This window comes from Oryx dammah, unplaced genomic scaffold (genome assembly GCF_014754425.2).
Source record: "Oryx dammah isolate SB20612 unplaced genomic scaffold, SCBI_Odam_1.1 HiC_scaffold_3, whole genome shotgun sequence".
Classification (NCBI taxonomy): domain Eukaryota; kingdom Metazoa; phylum Chordata; class Mammalia; order Artiodactyla; family Bovidae; genus Oryx; species Oryx dammah.
Genome location: NW_024070187.1, coordinates 23,741,572 through 23,761,086, shown reverse-complemented (window position 1 = coordinate 23,761,086; position 19,515 = coordinate 23,741,572). Strand labels below are relative to the sequence as shown.

Sequence of the window (19,515 nt, the reverse complement as noted above, 5' to 3'; positions counted from 1 at the left end):
CTTTTGCATTGTTCATCTCTGGGGCCATTTTGTAATACTCAAAGGAATCTTTCACAGGACCAGATCTGAAACAATTTAAAAGCATGATGAGGTGATTTATTTACTTCTTTCCAAACTTCCAGACAAATGGAAGTTGAAATTAATTCTCTACAATCTGGGTTGTTTCTTTCTCTCCTTTATTTTTTCCAAATAAAGAAAGCCAGCTACAGGCACAGCTTTCTCATATGCATAGACACATATAAACTTAAAATTAGAAATAGTGTCTGCACTGGTTCATTCCTTTTAATAAAGCACTCTTTACACATAACTAACTCAGTGAAAGAATTACCTTACTAATGTCTTTGGGGCCATTCCCCAGGAATTCAAGAAACTGCTGCTTACTCTGTGTCTATTTCATCCTCATTATGGTCATTCTCTCCCAGGATCCAGTAGATGGCCTCTACCCACCTGGTGTTTCAGTTTGGTCTTCCCCTGGATGCTGTATCTCAGAACAACACTCTACTAACCTGTGAAGAGATTTCTCAGATTATGAAGTTCTATACCTTCCAACCTGACTCTAGTCAAAACTGGCTGAAATTTGTAGCCAAGACTTTAATGAATATCTAGATCCCCGTATTATGCAGGTTCATGTGACTAGTTTTAGATAGAGATTTTATACAGAAATAACATGTCACCTCCAGGACAATGCATAGAAGAGCCCATATGAGTTCTCTATGTTTTTATTTTCCTTCCATGGCAACCTTTGAAACCGTGTATCCCTGATGGAGCAGTCTGTGTCCCTGGGAAATTGTGTGAAGCAAAGCCCTCCATCTCCAACAACACAGACCTGTTCTGAATTTGTATGAGTCTTACATAAATATTTATTGTATTAAGCCACTTAGATTTCAAGTTTATTTTGTTACTGAAGGCTATTTTGAACAATAGAGGGTTATATTTATTACCTTCATTTGAAAATCTTGATTTGATAGAATTATTAGGCTGGCGAAAAAGTAATTGCAGTTTTGGACCATGAATCTTAAATCATTATAAATAGGCTCAAATACACCACTATTAATTGAAATAGGAACCATTACAATCAACATATTTTTGCCAATGAGAAATGTTTGTTTATTTTTGTAGCATAAAGATCTGTGCTAATGATTTCCTGTTTCCTAATGATTGTGGAAGTGTTTTCCCTGCAAAACTTTGTAGAGATGCTTGAAGACGTGGTAATCGGTCGGTGAGAGGGCAGGTGAAAATGACAGAGGAGGCAAAACTTCACAGCCCAAATCGTTCAACTTTTGAAGCGTTAGTCATGTGATATGCAGTCAGGCATTGTTTTGGAGAAGAATTGGGCCCATTTTGTTGACCAATGATGGCTGCAGGCATTGCAGTTTTTGGTGCATCTCATTGATTTGCTGAGCATACTTCTCGGATGTAATGGTTTCACCAGGATTTAGAAAGCTGTAGTGGATCAGATGGGTAGCAGACCACTAAACATTGGCTATGAACATTTTTGGGTGCAAGCTTGGCTTTGAGAAGTGCTTTAGAGCTTCCTCTGGGTCTAACCACTTAACTGGTCATTCTTGGTTGTTGTATAAAATCCACTTTTTGTCACATATCACAATCCAATTGAGAAATGGTTCATTGTTGTTGCATAGAATAAGAGAAAGTGACACTTCAAAATAACATTTTTTTGATTTGCAGTCAGCTCAAGGAGTTCATCAAGGCTGTATATTGTCACCCTGTTTGTGTAACTATATTCAGAGTACATCATGCAAAATGCCAGATGGCTAGATGAATCACAAGCTGGAACCAAGATTGCTGGGAGAGATATCAACAACCTCAGAAATGCAGATGATACCACTTTAATGGCAGAAAGTGAAGAGGAACTAAAGAGGCTCTTGATGAAGGTGAAAGAGGACAGTGAAAAAAGCTGGCTTAAAGCTCAACATTCAAAAAACTAAGATCACGGCACCCAGTCCTACCACTTCATGGCAAATAGATGGGGAAAATGTGGAAACAGCATCAGATATAAGTTTTTGGGTTCCAAAATCAATCAGACTGTGACTGCAACCATGAAATTTAAAAAAGCGCTTGTTCCTTGGAAGAATAGCTATGTCAAGCCCAGACAGTGTTTTAAAAAGCAGACATCATTTTGCCAACAAAGGTCCAAATAGTCAAAGCTATGTTTTTCCCAGTAGTCATGTATGGATGTGAGAGTTGGACTATAAAGAAAGCTGAGCGCTGAAGCATTTACACTTTTGAACTGTGGTGCTGGAGAAGACTCTTGAGAGTCCCTTGGACAGCAAGGAGATCAAACGAGTCAATCCTAAAGGAAATCAACCCTGAATATTCATGGGAAGGACTGACGCTGAAGCCGAAGCTCCAATAATTTGGCCACCTGATGTGAAGAGCTAACTCACTGGAAAAGAGCCTGATGTTGGAAAAAGTTGAGGACAAGAGGAGAAGGTTGTGACAGAGGATGAGATGGTTGGATGGCATCACTGACTCAATGGACATGAGTTTGAGAAAACTCAGGGAGATAGTGATGGACAGAGAAGCCTGGCATGCTCCAGTTCATGGGGTCGCAAAGCATTGAACATGACTTAGCGACTGAACAACAACAACATGAGGCACCCACTTATTGAGATTTTCCACCTTTACAATTTGCTTCAGATCCCAAATGACCATAGAATGTTAAGTGTTGAGTTCTTTGGCAACTTCTGTAAAGAGAATCAGCTTTGATGACATCTGTTAAAGGGTCGTTGTCAACTTCCAGTGGCTGGCCACTGAGCTTCTCATCTTCAAGGCTCCTCCTGCCTACTTTGCAAAACTTTTTGAACCACTACTGCACTGCACATTTGTTAGCCAAATTTGTTGTTGATGTTGTGAGTTGTCTGTTGCTTTATGACCAAATTTGAACTCTAATAAGAAAATCACTCAAAGTTGCTTTTTGTATAACATCATTTCCCTAGTCTAAAATAAATATAAAATAAACAGCAAGTAATAAGTCACTGGCAAAAAAACATAAAGTGTGAAATATTCATTAAAATGATTTATAACATAACCACATTTATTTAAGAATGTATCCCAGTATCAAACAGCAAAGTTCAACAATGTGAAACTGCAATCACTTTTGAACCAACCTAATAAGACCAAAATGGTCACACTTTTTAGACATCATTAACCTCTCACACTAGATAGTAAACTGCTCAGTGGCAGAGCATTAGTCTTGGTCTTCTACCCACCCTAGTTTATGGCCATTCACTCCCGTATACTTGCCTGGGAAATTTCATGGATAGAGGAGCTTGGCAGGCTACAGTCCAGGGGGTCACAAAGAGTCAAACATGACTGAGTGGCCGAGCGTGGACACATATCAAAATAATACATGAGATTTACATATGTAAATTACCCAAAGCAGTTGGCATTCCTCATCCATCAGCAAGAGGCTGATGCACAATGATTAGTTTTTTATATCATCTAGCTTGAGTTCTCTGTTCTGATCCCAAACTTTCAGGAAGGGCTTATATTGAGTCTTATTTTCTCCTCCACATTTAACTGCTCCATGTTTCCTTCAGCAATAAAATGCAATGGAATCTTTTTTTAATCCAATTGAAGGCTTATTGATTGCCACAGGAGATGGATGGGAAGGAAAGACATCCAGATATGTTCTTAGAGATTATATAGATATCCTCATTTTACTGAAAAGGATTAGTATATCATGAGTACATGGGCTTCGGGGGGCCAGACAGTCTTAGGGCTGTCATTTTCTCTATGACTAAGGACAAGTCCTCTAATGCCCATTCTTAAAATGGAGAAAAAGTAATTTTCAAAAGTGAGCTTCCCAGTGGGCTTCCCTGGTGGCTCAGATGGTAAAGAATTTTCCTTCAATGAAGGAGACCAAGGTTCAATTCCTGGGTAGGGAAGATTCCCTGGAGAAGGGAATGGTTACCTACTCCAGTATACTTGCCTGGGAAATCTCATGGACAGAGGAGCCTGGTGGGCTACAGTCCAGGGGGTCACAAAGAGTTGAACATGACTGAGTGACTGAGCATGGACACGTATCAAAATAATACATGAGATTTACACATGTAAATTACCCAAAGCAGCTGGCATTCCTCATATCCAGTCCTACTGCATGACACTAGGATGGAAACAACTGTTTCTTTGAGTCTTAGTTCATTCATCTATTAAATGATAATGACAGTTCTAAGTTCTGAAACTATCCAGTTGATAGAGCTATTTCAAAAATTAAAGATGATATGAATGAAAGTACTTAAAAACCTATTAGTTTCTATATGAAAGTAAAATACATTTTTTTTTGTTTCCTGAAAATTAAGAGTATGTTTCAAAAGTAATACAAATAGTCACAAGACCAGGGTGTTAGTAATTAAGAACATGGCCATTATTAAATGCTTTACCTTGCCAGAATGCAAACAATTTTAGCAAAACGCAAATATTTTGTACCAAGCTTTCTCAAAATAAATTATTTCCATTTCATCACAAAATAAAAATTGTTTATAAATGTTTTCAACTTCATTAAACTAATACTGGCTTAATATTTTCCTATCCTGTATAACTAAAGATAAAAATATCTTGGATGAACAACAAAGCTGGGACACAATTCGACCCATTCTTCCAAACACAGATTTTGGTCGGAGGAAATGACATAGTAATGAATTTCACAAGCAGATGAGTGCTACATCTGAGCACACTTCCAACCATAGAATCAAAATTTCCTGTCTTAGGAGGTTTTGGATTCTTATATCCTGAACTGGCTTGACACTATACCACTGACTGTTTTGTCCATGTTTATCCATAAATCTTAATATGAGTCATCCTGAGAAATTTTTCAAAGGCCTATATATTTAGGCCTCAACCATAAAATTTCTATTTAAGAAGTCCAGGGTGGGGACTAGGTATATATATGGGGGGGGGGGGTGGAATATATATATATATTATATATATATATACACCAGTAATTCTGATGGTTACTCTCAGTTAATAATTACTAATTTAGATCATTATAAAAAGAATGTTTTTTTTTTTAATAAATATGTGCTTGCTATCTTTAAAAGGAAGCAGCTGCCTTTCCTAGTCCTCACTCTGAGTATCACTCCAACAGTCTTTGCTCTAAGAATCTGTGTTTCTAATTTACTCCTTGTAGGCCTTCTTGACATCAGTAAAACAAAGATTTAAAAAGCAGCAACAATATTTCAGAAACTTACTTTTACAGAATTTTTGCTACTTTAAAATACAAATTCCATTAATTCCACTTATATTTTCAAACTTCCAGCTAATGAAGCATATCTTGAACTTCCAGCTAATGAAGCATATCTTGATCTTTTCAAGGGGCAATGAGTTCAGACTGTTGAAAAGACATATTTAGGTTTTCATGATTTTGAACCCTTCAGTCTCAAACATTCCAAACTGCCTTGAATAGTTGCTTATGAATCCCTTTAAATTCATTACATTTGCATCCTGATTTATAGAACAAGAATAAAATGCCACCAACTCTTGAAGTAATGGTTATATTCTAAGTGTTTAGATTTTTTTTCCTTTATATTTGGCTGAGGTGTTTTGTTAAAGTGGTTCACGTCCAACTCTTTGCAACCCCATGGACTGTAGCCAGCCAGGCTCCTCTGTCCATGGAATTCTCCAGGCCAGAGTACTGGAGTGGGTAGCCATTCCCATCTCCAGGGGATTTTCCCAACCCAGGATTCAACCCAGATCTCCTACATTGCAGGCAGATTCTTTACTTTCTGAGCTACCAGGGAAGCCCTATTGGAATGTGTTGCTATTCCCTCCTCCTGGCCATCTTCCCAACCCAGGGATTGAACCCAGGTCTCCCACATTGCTTCCTTGGTGGCTCAGAGGTTAAAGTGTCTGCCTCCAATGTGGGAGACCTGGGTTCGATCCCTGGGTCAGGAAGATCCCCTGGAGAAGGAAATGGCAATCCACTCCAGTATTCTTGCCTGGAGAATCCCATGGAAGGAGAAGCCTAGTCGGTTATAGTCCATGGGGTTGCAAAGAGTCGGACACAACTGAGCGACTTCACCTCACCTCCCACATTTCAGGTGGATTCTTTACCAGCTGCCAGAAGCCCAAAGAAGTGTTTTGGTGAGCACTCAAATTTGAGACAAGGTGTGATTCCATTAGGATGTTATTTTGTCTAATCATTTTAATAACACCATATTTTCTTTTATGTTGCCCAAACAGTCTTCTAACTACACCTTTGCCACTCAAGTAGAATTCTCTTGGGAAAAAAAACTTAAAAAGTCAAGTTGACCCATATGGCAAGCCTCAGTTCCTTAGCAGTAACTATGTTCTATTAAATTAGTAAATTAGCATTTATGTTTTTACTCCAACCAGCTTCTTTAATGAAACCAGCTTGTTTTAATTCTTTAGATCTGGCAAATTTGAGTTTCTGGGTCTACAAAACTGAATGCTGATCTATTGTGACTAGATGCTGATCCACAGTGGCCCAACGATATCATGCCTCTATGAGAGCCTGTCTGGGTATTAGTGGAAGAGCACTGCCTATTCTTTCTGTTGATATTCTTCATGGTGAAAATAATGAAAAATGGAAGCATTTGCTGTACTAAACATACTGGTCCCATGACATTCCAGGAGACAAAGCTCTAGAAGAGAAAATGTAAGCCTCAGGACTAATGGCACCTTAAAAGGCCATGTGGCACCTCTACTCTGCAAGAAGTCAGACTTCCTCTCCACCTGCTGTCTTTCCACAGTCTTCATTCTGCATGAAACACCATAGAATGATGGATGAAACTTCCACCAGAGACAGATCTGGGGGCAGAAGCAGATTAACCACAAAGCTAATGAAATTTATGCTTCACAGATTTTCACTTGTATATACTAATTTCAAGGTCATCTGGGTGGGACCCAGCAATGCTTGCATGTAGTGATCTTTTGCTGTAAAATTTATAAAAGGAAGAAGCTTTAACTGCAATCAGTTAGGATTATGGCCTTACTTTCTCTTGTCTCCCTCTTTCTTCTGCTGGGTAGCATTGGAATATATATTATGAGGACATGGCTCAGGAGAAAATTGAGTTAAGAATTTAGTTAGGAGTTGGTGGTATGTATTTTGTGTGGTTTGCAGTCACTTTTATGTATTATTAAGTTATGGCTAGCTGCTTCAATGTACTACTGTCTTTCAGAAATGTCTTCACTGGTCACTCCGTTGATTGGCCTTCTGTTGTGCATGAATAGGCCTATGTCTGACTATGATATGAATGCATTTGATAGCTCTTGGTACTGGAATTTTGTGGACTGTGGAAGCAAAACAATACCTGAGATGTATAAAGTCAAATAGTAATTTGTGAATAATTCTAATCATGAAATGCATCAAATCATGTGCTGAAAATGTGGTTCCTTTTGTTCCCTTCTGTCAGGAAGATAATAAATGCCATATATTCAAATAATTTTTCCTGTTCTGATAGAAATAATGAGAAATAGAATTTATCAAGTTGCCAGTATTTCTTGGATTAGTATTACAAGCATCAAGCATATATGTGTGTGCAGTCACAGGTATATAGTATGTGTGTGCATGCTTAGTTGTGTCTGACTCTTTGTGACCCCATGGACTGTAACCCACCAGGTTCCTCTCTCTATTGAATTCTCCAGGCAAGAATACTGGATTGGGTTTCCAATTTCCTACTCCACAGGATCTTCCTGACCCAGGGATTGAACCAATGTCTCGTGAGTCTCCTGCACTGGCAGATGGATTCTTTACCACTAGTGTCACCTGGGAATTAACCTAGAACAAATTTTGTTCAACCCAGATGGAGAAAGACTGATTATCTTTCTCTTCTCCCTGTATAAATGGTTTTACAAAATTTTTCATCATATTAAGAAGTAATCAAATATTACAAAGCCAAAATATATAGAAAACACACACTACAGAGTGTGTTTTTTGTGACATTTTTAATGCTTTTTCGCTTTTAAAATATATCATCTGTTGTGTTTTTTCTCTCTCATTCTAAATGAATAATTGCCTTCATACCTTATATCCTTTCCTTAATAATGATCATCACTTCTTATAAGCTTCAGCCCACATAAAAATCTTTTTCTTGTCCTCCATGGGGGAGCTAAATGGAGAATGTTAAAATGTCTAAAATATTCAAATAAAACATAATATGGTCCTGGGAAAATGTCTTTAAATCTCTACAATGTAGCATGAAACTCTACCAGTTCTGTTTTCAATTTCACTCTCTAACACACACACACACACACACACACACACACACACACACAGACACACAGGCTGCCTAGGCTTTTCCTACTTCAGAGAGCAGAACAGACATTTTCCACATTCAGCACTGTAATTTGCATAGACAATCACTAAGCCTTAGTGAAAGAATTCTACAGTAAGTTTGTTTTCTTGTTTCCACAAAAGGCTGAATGATACTTCTATTGATTCCAAGTCTACTTGGAAAGATAACTCTTCTCAAGCCTCTGTGTCTCTAAACAATGTTTACCTGCTCTGGGTTTCTGAGAGAAATCTTTAAACTTCTCTTATATGTCTAACCAGTTGTCCTTGGTTACTTATGCTGTAGGTGCTAACTAGGAACATAACTCAAGATCATGCAGAAGAAGGGCTCTGTTCTCTCTGGGAAAACCACAAATAAGATACTCCTTGATCAGATGAATAGATCATATAACTAAATCTATAAACCTAATAACTGGATTTTATTATTATTTTTCTTTTTTGTTCACAGTCTTTGAAGTAAAAGAAAAGCATGCAGTTGGATGAGTTTATGCTAATAAACTTGAGAAGTCTTCATTTAGTATAACACTCTACTAAAGTCAATGACAAAACTAGACAGCATATTAAAAAGCAGAGACATCACTTTGCTAACAAATGTCCATATAGTCGAAGCTATGGTTTTTTCAGTGGTCATGTATGGATGTGAGAGTTGGACTAAAAAGAAAGCTGAGCACCAAAGAATTGATGCTTTTGAATTGTGATGTTGGAGAAGACTCTTGAGAGTCCCTTGGACAGTGAGGGGATCAAACCAATCAATCCTAAAGGAGATCAACCCTGAATATTCATTGGAAGGACTGATGCTGAAGCTGAAGCTCCAATACTTCGGCCACCTGATACAAAGAACCAACTCATTGGAAAAGACCCTGATGTTGGGGTAAATTGAGGGCAAGAGGAGCAGGTCATGACAGAGGATGAGATGGTTGGATGGCATCACTGACTCAATGGGTATGAGTTTGAGCACACTCCAGGAGACGGTGAAGGACAAGGACGTCTGGCATGCTGCATTCCATGGGGTCACAGGGAGTCATACATGACGGAGCAACTGAATGACAAAGTCTCAGAAACTGACTAGGTGAGTGTCAGGCCCTGAACCAGCCTCCCTGCTCTTGGTCCAGTGTTTTTCTGGTTACACTCCTATTCTGTATCCAGAACTCCAGCAAGAGATGGTAGGTTTAAAACACAAAAAAATTAAGGTTCAACAGCACAAAATGAACCCATGACTTAAAAACAGGTTGGAGGTCAAGACTTGTGAACAATTTGGAAGTCTCAGAGTAACTAGAGTCAAACAAATAAAATGCAACAGTTTGTAAAAGATTAAATCATTTGTTCAGCAAATATCTATTGAATACCTATTATGAGCCCATCACTGGTGTAGGGGCCAGATATAAAACAATAAACAGGACAGATTAGTCCCTGCTCTCATGGTATCTATGATGGGAAAGCATATCTTATTTGCAAATTATTTGATTAATAATATGAATTTATTTATTGTATTAGTTTGATTAAACAGCCATAAAAAATACCACAGACTGGTGGCCTGAACAATAGAAATTTATTGCTCACAGTTGTAGAGGTTGGAAATTTTTGCGACTGAATGAAGATACTGCTGACTCAGTTCCTGGTGGGAACCCTCTTCCTGGCTTGTGGAGGTCCTCCTTCTCACTACATCCTCACATGATAGGAGAGAAAGAGCCAGCTCTCTGGTGTCTCTTCTCAAGGTGTGAATCTAATGGCCTTGCTGTTGTTCAGTTGCTAAGTTGTGTTCAACTCTTTGTGACCCCATGGACTGTAGCATGCCAGGTTCCTCTGTTCTCTACTATCGTCCTGAGTCTGCTCAAATTCATGTCCATTGAGTCAGTGATGCTATCTAACCATGACCTCATCTAAACCTAATTATTTCCCAAGGGCCCTATCTCCAAATACCATTATCCTGGGGCTTACAGCTTCAACAAATGAATTTGAGAGGGGTGTGATTTAGTCCATAGAACTTATTTAATTAAGAACAAAAAAAAAATACAGAAACATAATTATAAATATTTAATTATTACAATTATCATTTAATTAAAATTGTAATTAGAGTTACCAAAAGAAATGTAAATTATTTAATGAAAATATAAAAGAAAGAAAAAAAAAAGAAGAAAATATATAAGAAAGAAATTCTATTCTAGTAATTTGGAATTCTCTGAGGACTAGACATTAACTCAAGACCTAGAAGATGAGTCAATCTTAGATAAGCAAAGATAGACTTTATTGGGAAACTGTGAAGGCCCAGTAACCAAAATATCTTATTGTATTCAAGGCAGAGGAAAAGAGGTCATTGTGGCTAGAGAAATGAGCAAGAGGGACGTAATACAATATGAGATTAGAAAGATGGGCATGCCGAAGTCTGCCGTGATAAGGATATTGAACTTTATCATACGGGTCAAAAGTTTTCAGGAAATTATTGAGCATCAGTGAGTTGCTGATGCTGTGTGAAAGAAAACATTATTCAAGGGGATATGTAGAAGGTCATAATGAGATGGCCCAATGAAGGATTGAATTAACAATTGAGGATAGTAAAACGTTTCTCTAAGGTTCTGACTTGCAGAATTCAAAGACTAGTGGTGCCATTCGTAGTGACAAAGAACAATAAAAATACACAGGGTTTTAGGAGGGATTTTGTAGTTTGATTTTTAAGATGCTGAGTTTTAGGTTTTCTGGAGTTTTCAAGAAGAGATATAAGTAACACATGCATATATCTATCTGAAGATAAGAGGAAAAAATATGAGCTAGAGATGATGTAAATTTATGTGTATGTTATGTACATATTGTTATTTTAAGTAAATGCAATGGATAAAACTGAAAAGGAAGAAAGGGCTTACAGTAATTCTAACATTTAATTGTTGGGTGAAGAATAAGGAGTCTACAAAGAGAAAAGGAACTTCCGAAAAATAAGTTTAAAACTTCTTGACAGAGAAAAAAGAAGAGTGTCTCAAGAAAAGTGGAGAAGACCCACCTTGGAATGCTGCAACAAGGCTAAGTAAGATGAGGCCTTTACAATGCCCCATGGATTTAGCAACATTTCAACAGGTAATGTGGATGGAAGTCATCTTAGAATGGTTTAATGCATGAGCAGAAGATTGGGGACTATCCTAAGAAAATGTAGACTGCAATTATAAGAGCATATTTTTTAGTTTAACTGGGAAGAATTGTAGAAGAGAAAGGGAATTACTGGGAGGTGGAAACTCTTTTGGAGTGGGACAATTGTGATAAGGAGATAGGAAACAGGAAATGAAGATTGCAAGTACATATGAGAGATTTTTCTGCTCAGCTGGGAAGAAGAAAGGAAATGGAAGCTATTGCTGGGAGGTGGCTGTAGGTCCTAGGAAACAGTTTTGAAAAACTCACTTATACTGCAGCAGTGTGGCAAATAGATTGGAGAGGCCTATGACAGAAAACAAACAATAAGGTCATTGTTTTCACACAGCAAAAATGACTTGACCTAGGGCAGAAATGGGCAGAACTAGATGAATTTAGGAAAGATCTTGAAAGTAAAATTTGCAAGATTTGGTGATTATTTGTACACAGGGAGAGTGGGAGACAGGATGATTCCCAGATTTCTGGTCTGAATTATCAAATGGGTGATCGAGTTGTTTACTAAAAACAATGAACCAAAAGAGGCTTTGTGGGGCTGAGCGTGGATTAAAGTTTGAGCACGCTGAATATTAAATTTTGAGTATGGATTAAGGTTTAGTTTGAGGTGTCTATAAAAACACCAAATAAAAATAAACATCAGTAGTTAGTCTGGGGCTAGAAGAGAGGAGTGGGTCAAAGACACAGATGCATAGAAAGCAGCTCTGGTTTATATGTGGTAATTACAGCCATGGACAGAGCATGTAGAGAGAGGAGAGAAGATAAGCTGGAATGCCACCCGAGGAACTCAACCACTTAAAAGAGTCACGGAGGATGAGAAGGAAAGTAGCAAGCAGAAGGATAGGAGGGGGTCTAAATGAGGTCCTTGGAGGCCAAGGGCAGAGAATGACTAGAGAGGAAAATTATCAATTTGCAGACAAAGATGCTAAAAAGTCAAATAAGATAGGGACTGAAAAATGTTACTTGGATTTAGGATCACAGAAGTCATTGATGGTTATTATGGGAGCCAGTTGAATATAGGGTGAAGATTGATTTCAGAGTTAATAGGATGTAACCAGAGTATTTAGACAATTTTTTCTAAGACATTTGTAAAGAACTGAAGGAGCAGAAGATGCTGCTATGAGGCTGTATCAGCCGTAAATACTTTATGACATATTCCTTTGAAACAGCTTGCCTCTCAGATGTTCGACCTCAGTGGAAGCTGACCAACTCTGACCAACACACGTTCCTTGTCTGGGCCTGAGCAGTCACTTGCCCTAAGAGCACCAGGCCCTCTCTCTCAGCCACTTTAAACAGCCAAGCTGAGCAGTTACACCAGAGGATTTTCTGGCTTCTCCTGTCACTTCTGAACTTGCACGAATCACAGTCACGGCTGCACTAGCAGATTTCAGTAAGGATTCTGGCATCCCAGAGCATTGGACCACAGGGAGAGAAGAGGAATTCATTCCTCAAAGACCAGGCACTGCACAGTGGGGAACAAGAGCCAGACAGCCTTCAGGCAAATCTATTCCCTCACTTTCCTTCCTCCTCGGGACTACTAGGGACACATTTTCTTCTTGTAGCCTTTCCAGAGAAAGCACACGAGTCAAATAGTCATGTCTGATGAATAACCTTCTGCAGATGAAAGAGCTAATAGTGAAGCTGTTTGAGAATACTAATTTTATGTTGCTTCATGCCTTCCCTGCCTCACTCTTCTTTTCAAATATGGCATCCAGACTTCAGTTTTTGTAACAGGCTTCCCGCCTGTTTGCTTGCTCAGTCATTTCAGTAGCCTCAGACTCTTTGCAACCCCATGGACTGTAACCCACCAGACTCCTCTGTCCATGGGATTCTCTAGGCAAAAATACTAGAATGGGTTGCCACGCCCTCCTTCAGGGGATCTTCTCAATCCAGCAATCGAACCTGGGTCTCTGGAATTGCAGGTGGATTCTTAACCACTGAACCACTGGAGGAGACCAACAGGCTTCCTGGTTAATATTAAACTTGCACTAATAAAAGGGTCCAGTGGGCCTTTCTTTTAAGATAGGGGAGATATGAGCATATTTAATCACTGAAGAAAAGGATTTTGTCAGAAAGAAAATGCTGAAAATGCAGGAGAAAGAGACTCATCATTGGAGTGTGGTTTTCAAGAACAGAGGCAACAGGTGCTCCAGAGCACACATGGAAGCTTAAACTGAATTTCATGGAGCTTTAAGTATGTGCCAGGCTCCCTTCTCAAGGATAGCAATCTACTATCATAATTTTTTCTAGTTCTCACACCATCTGTTGAAGCAATTTTCACCACTGTCCTCAGATTGCAGATGAAGAAACTGAGGGACGGAACTACAGGGAATTTTTCCAAGTCACAGAGAATTTAAGTGGAGGAGACAGAACGATATTACAAGCGTCTATTTCCAGAGCCAGTAGTCACTCAGTATGTTTTACTACTTCTCTTTTATTAGAAGATAATTTCCTTCATTGTGATTAGAAGAGAGGTTCACCACAATTGCAGACATGAAGGTGTTCATGATGGAAAGTCAAGGGAGTTCCCATCAGTTTGTTCTACATCTACCAGTGGACTGCATTAGCACTAAGAATGAGCAGGAAATGGCTATGTTAGGAATTTGATAACAGTATACAAAATTAGAAATAATTTCATCTCTAGCCTAGGTTCTTGCAAGAACCTCTAATCCATTCATACTGCTTCTACCTTCATCTCTCACCAATGTATTCTCAATGTGGCAGCCAGGTGATCCTGTTAAACTCAGTTCAGATCATATCACTCTGCTCAAACCCACTAATGCCTTGTCTGGTTCAGATGAAGAACCCGGTAACAATGAAGACCCGTTGTCCCCCACATCACTTACATCTGCCCCTCCCAGTCTCCCAGTGTGAGATCTCCTCCTACTCCTCTCTCCCTTGTTCGCTCAGCTCCTGACCTCCATGAAAGGACAGCCATGGTCTCAGTGCAGGATCTTTGCACTCACTACTTCCTCTACCTAGGATTCTCTTTCTCTGGACATTCAAGTGGGTAGTTCTTTTATGTCTTTCAGGATTTGCTTGAAACTTGCCTCGCCTTTCCCGGTCACACTAAGATATCACCTATCCTGCCAACATTTCTTATCTCCACTTCTTTATTATTTTCTCCTTAGCACTTACAATTATATTATATCATATTATCAGAGAAGGCAATGGCACCCCACTCCAGTACTCTTGCCTGGAAAATCCCATGGACGGAGGAGCCTGGTAGGCTGCAGTCCATGCGGTTGCGAAGAGTCGGACATGAATGAACGACTTCACTTTCACTTTTCCTTTCATGCATTGGAGAAGGAAATGGCAACCCACTCCAGTGTTCTTGCCTGGAGAATCCCAGGGACGGGGGAGCCTCGTGGACTGCCGTCTATGGGGTCGCACAGAGTCGGACATGACTGAAGCAACTTAGCAGCAGCAGCAGCAGCATATCATATTATACACTTAATTTTTGTCTTGACTCTATTGTCTACTTTTCCCACTACAATGTAAATGTAAAAAAAGGCAAAAAAGGCAGAATTTTTAATCTGCTTATTTGTTCCTGTATCCTGTGCTAGTAGCTAACACAGTTCCTGGCTCACAGAAGTTCAATTAATATTTGTGGAATAAGTGAATTTTTACAGAGAGTGGAAGTCAGATGCTTATTAAAATGTACTAAGGACGCTTCCCAGGTGGCTCAGTGGTAAAGAATTCACCTGCAAAGCAGGAGATGCAGGAGACTCTGGTTTGATCCTTGGGTCGGGAAGATCCCCTTAAGGAGGAAATGGCAACCCACTCCAGTATTCTTGCCTGAGAAGTCCCATGGACAGAGGACCTTGGCGGCTGCAGTCCATGGGGTCGAAAAGAGTTGAACACACTGAGCACGCACACGTGAATACAGGAACCAAGTTGGGGGTAGGGACCGTGAGCATGCCATTTCCTTCTACAGCTGTCAATTTCTGGATGATAGGCACAGAGAGACAGAGAGGGAGAGCGCTTTTCTTCCACCAGAATTTGTCTCAGAGATGTCTTTTCTTGCCTGTTTTGTACTTTAGACAACATCTTAGATTTCTTTTGATGTCTTATGAAACTTTAGACAGACAAGAATGAAAGATGAGTCACTTTTAGAAGACTTCTTAAAAACTGGACAAGAGTTAGTAATTGTTAGGTATCTGATAAATATTTTGAATGAAGGAAATTGTTTCCACATCCACATGGTGAGCTTCAGTTCAAGCTTTAAGTTGTACATCTGATTTTTTCATCTGGGAAAATCTTGTATTTGTTGGCAGATCTGTGAATTTGCAGCTGAGATGTTCTCCCAGTCAGCGTTTAATTTTGAAGGGTCACAGACCAGGTGTAGAGGACTGATACGCAAGTCAGTCCATTCCCATCTGATTTTCCACTCCGAAGAAATGGAGAAGATTGAGTCATTAAGTGATAAGAAACTTCCTAATTGTGACAAACAAGTCTTCTAATGCAGCCTTTAGTCTCAGCTACAATCAAGAAGACGGGAGATAAAGGAGACACTGTAAAGAGAATTTAAAGAAGGTACCATGATCTTCAGCTGATTGGTGGCACTTATACAGGAAGAGTGGTTTTTCAAATTTTGCTTGCCACAGGAAGCCTCCAAGGTGTCTACTAAACGCAGATTCCTGGGTCCACCTCCGGATCTAATGTGTAAGCATCTCTAAGGTTGGACCCTAGAGTCTAAATTTTAGGTAAGTGCCACAGCTGATTCTATTCCAAGTTGTCTACAAACTAAATACAAATAAACATCTTTGTAGAACAGAGCCCATAACAAAAAGAAGGCAAAATTAGCCTCTAAAGAAGTTACCAAATTAGTGAAAGTTAGACACTAAATCTCCAGTGACTTCTAACAGAAGGAAGCTTTATGTTCTCATCAAGTCTTTTTACTTTTGTTTTAAACAAATGAATAATACTATTGCTTGATAATTTATTTTAATTTTTATAATTCAATCAAAACAGCAATTAGAAGAGAGAAAGATGCTTACTAGAGTCAGGCAAGCTGAAGTCTAATAATAAGAACTAACAGCTGAGAGTCTGTCAGGGAATTAGGAAAACAAAAACTATTTCCAAAAGTGCACCAAAGCCCAGAAAGAATGGCAGTCTAGGACCTCTTTAAGAGGGATAAACAGATCTCAGTAGCTCCAGATGGTATCACCTCATTTCAAACTTGTAATGACTCTGAGTTACTAACAAAAGATTCAATCATTTTTAGTATTCTCTGAATATGACTTTGGGAAGTGCAATGAGTCTTACAAAGAGTTAGATGCATAAAAATAAAACTGAATGTAGATTAGAGTAAATTTCAGTTATTTGGAAAATTAACAGAAGTGGAAAAGTTGATCCCTGGATAAACGAGATACGTACACACTTTCCATGTTGATAGTGGTTAAAAATGCCCTTGTAATTGGACCTGGGGCTGGCCTGGCATAGGAAGTGGTCTGGCGGGTAGTGTCATAATTTGTATTTATGGTGCTAGAAACTGAGGAAGGTTCTTGCCTGAGACAGCTCAGGGCGCTGCGAGCCAGAGAGTAAAGCCACAAGTGTGCACGCGAGCTTTGCTGCTCCAAGGGCAGCCCCCAGATAAGCAGCTGAAATATCATCTGAAAACTTGTTAAAAGTATAGACTTGCCAATTCCACTTTAGACCTCCTGAGTCAGAACCTGTCGTTTGACAAGATTCCTGGGCACAATAAAGTTTGAAAAGTGCTACACTAGTGAGAGCTGGGATTTCAACGTCAAGGGATACAGTTGTTGAAATCTGAGAGTTCGGAGTCCTGAATTACAGAGAGACTGGGAACTCAAAAGAAAGTTCAAGTTATATAAAACTACCAAGAATAACTCAGGGACAACCATAAAAAGATGAGGCAGAGGTGATCAGGAGGATACCTAAACATACTTTTTCTTAAAAAAAATCTCACAGATTTATCTCAAAGTTTCTTCAAAATGTTTTTTTACTTTAACACAAAAGGAAAATGCACAAATCATGTGTACAATTCAATGAGTTTTAAAGCTATTTTAATGAGGCATTTATATGCAAAAAAATCCGTGGTAACTTTTGACAAATGTATACACCCAGGCGATTACCACTCTGACCAAAATAGAGATTGTATTCATCACCCCAAATTAATTTCCATCCCCAAAGGCAACTACTGTTCTAATCTCTACTGCCTTAGTTTTACTTGTTCTTAATTACACTATCATTATTGACAATTATTATGTACTTTTTTTGTATCTAGATCCTTTGCCTTAATGCTTTTGACAACAGTTCTATTGTCGCACCTATCAGTCACTTGCTACTTTTTTATTTATTCATTCCTGTATGAATATACCTTGGGGCTTCCACAATACCACAATAGCTCATCCATCCTCCTGTTGATGGACAGTTGGGTTGAATCCTGTATTTTGGCTTTTATAAATAAAACAGCTATACAAATTTTTATACTAGTCTTTTATGGACAATATTTTCTTTCCCTTGAGTAAATACATAGGTGTGGAATTTCTATTAACTAAGAAACTGCCAGTTTTCCAAAGTGGTTGCACCATATTATGTCCTCAGCAACAATATACGAAAGTTTAGATTGCTCCACATGTTTGTCAGTGTTTAGTGTGGTGTCACCAGTCTTTTTAAAGTCACATGAAATGGTTGCAACTGTTCAGTGGTGTCTTGTGGCTTACTATGTATTTTCTTGTTGACAAATGATGTTGAGTATCTCTTTTTGTGTGTGCTTACCCCTCATCTATATTCTTTTGTGACGAATCTGTTGAAATCTGTTGCAGATACATTTTCTAAAATAATGATAATAAAATTAGCCACAATAATATCTCCCATAACACGTGTTTCTCGTACAATGCATTTTTGACATTCTGCCACTAGGCGTGTATGTCATTTCATCTTAAAAACATGTGAAACTTAGCACCTGTCCTGGCTGATATAGTAAGGTGTAAGTGTTGCTATTCAACTTCAGAGGTTAGATAATAAAAGGCTATGTATCTTACCTGGGTTTCTGGGGATGCTCTCTCTTGAAACTCAACCATTGTTCAGTTTGAAAACCCACACCCCCACCTTGTGGAGAGATCCCTATGGGTAGGAAGAGACAGCACCAAGTTGCACCACGTGAATGTGCCATATTGGAAGCAGGTCATTCAGCCCCATTTGAATTGCCTTAGCTTCCCTGGTGGCTCAGATGGTAAAGAAACTGCTTGCAATGTAGGAGACCCAGGTTCGATACCAAGTGGGATAGAGAAAAGCTGTCTCCACTGAGATTGTAGATTTATGAGGAAAACAAATGATTGTTTCTGTTTGGAGCCATGAAGCTATAGAATGAAATGCTATGCAGCATTGGAATATATTTTAGTTGCTTTATAACAAAAAAATTAAACATGTGACAATGGCTTTGTGATTAAATGGTGAGAAAAAAACCAAAAGATATTATAAAATCCTAAAGACCTCAAACAGAAGCTTAAGAGAAGGCTGTCAGTGAAAGTTAAGACAATATTGGAACCAGGAAGAAAGGGGACCCTTATAATTTATTGGTGAGATTTGTGGCAATACTGGAAATTAAGGCAACACAGAAAAAAGAAAATTTGCCAAATTTACCAAATGAATGCCATGATCAGTTTATCAGGGGTCAGTAAACTTTTTCTTAAAGGGCCAGCAAGTAAATATTTTCAGCTATCTGGCTGTACAAGGAGCTCTATCGTAACTACTGAACTATTCCATTGTTGTGTGAAAGCAAACAGAGAAAATACATATACAAATGTGCATGACTGTGTTACAATAAAACTTTGTTTACAAGAATAGACATCATCTCATAGAACATACATACCTCATACAGCTAAAGAAATATCTAGGTGAAATATTGAAAGGGCCACTTTTATGTATTCTTATTTGTGATAAAATGTAAGAAGAAAGAAAGGAGTTGAAGAATGACCTATTAACTGTAAAGAAGCCAGGACTTTCTGGATTTGAAAATAAAACTGTTCCTCATTCCCAGCCTCTCCAGATAGCAGAAAATACTCAAAGTAAGAAAAAAAATTCCAGAGTAAAAGATCTGACCCAGGTTGATATGTTAAGCTCCACTCTTAGGAACTCAAGAAGAC

At 38.7% G+C, this 19,515-nt stretch overlaps 1 protein-coding gene across 1 annotated transcript in view; it reads right to left on the bottom strand.

The window, feature by feature from the left end:
* EMCN (endomucin) overlaps positions 1–18,450 on the bottom strand; it is a 156,265-nt gene extending 137,815 nt beyond the window's left edge. The window contains exons 1-3 of the mRNA XM_040238381.1: positions 18,412–18,450; positions 18,146–18,201; positions 16,913–17,189 (exon numbers count right to left, since the gene is read on the bottom strand). Coding sequence (XP_040094315.1) covers positions 16,913–17,189; positions 18,146–18,201; positions 18,412–18,450 — 372 coding nt within the window. The remainder of the gene's footprint in view (positions 1–16,912; positions 17,190–18,145; positions 18,202–18,411) is intronic.
* Between the last annotated feature and the right edge of the window lie 1,065 nt (positions 18,451–19,515).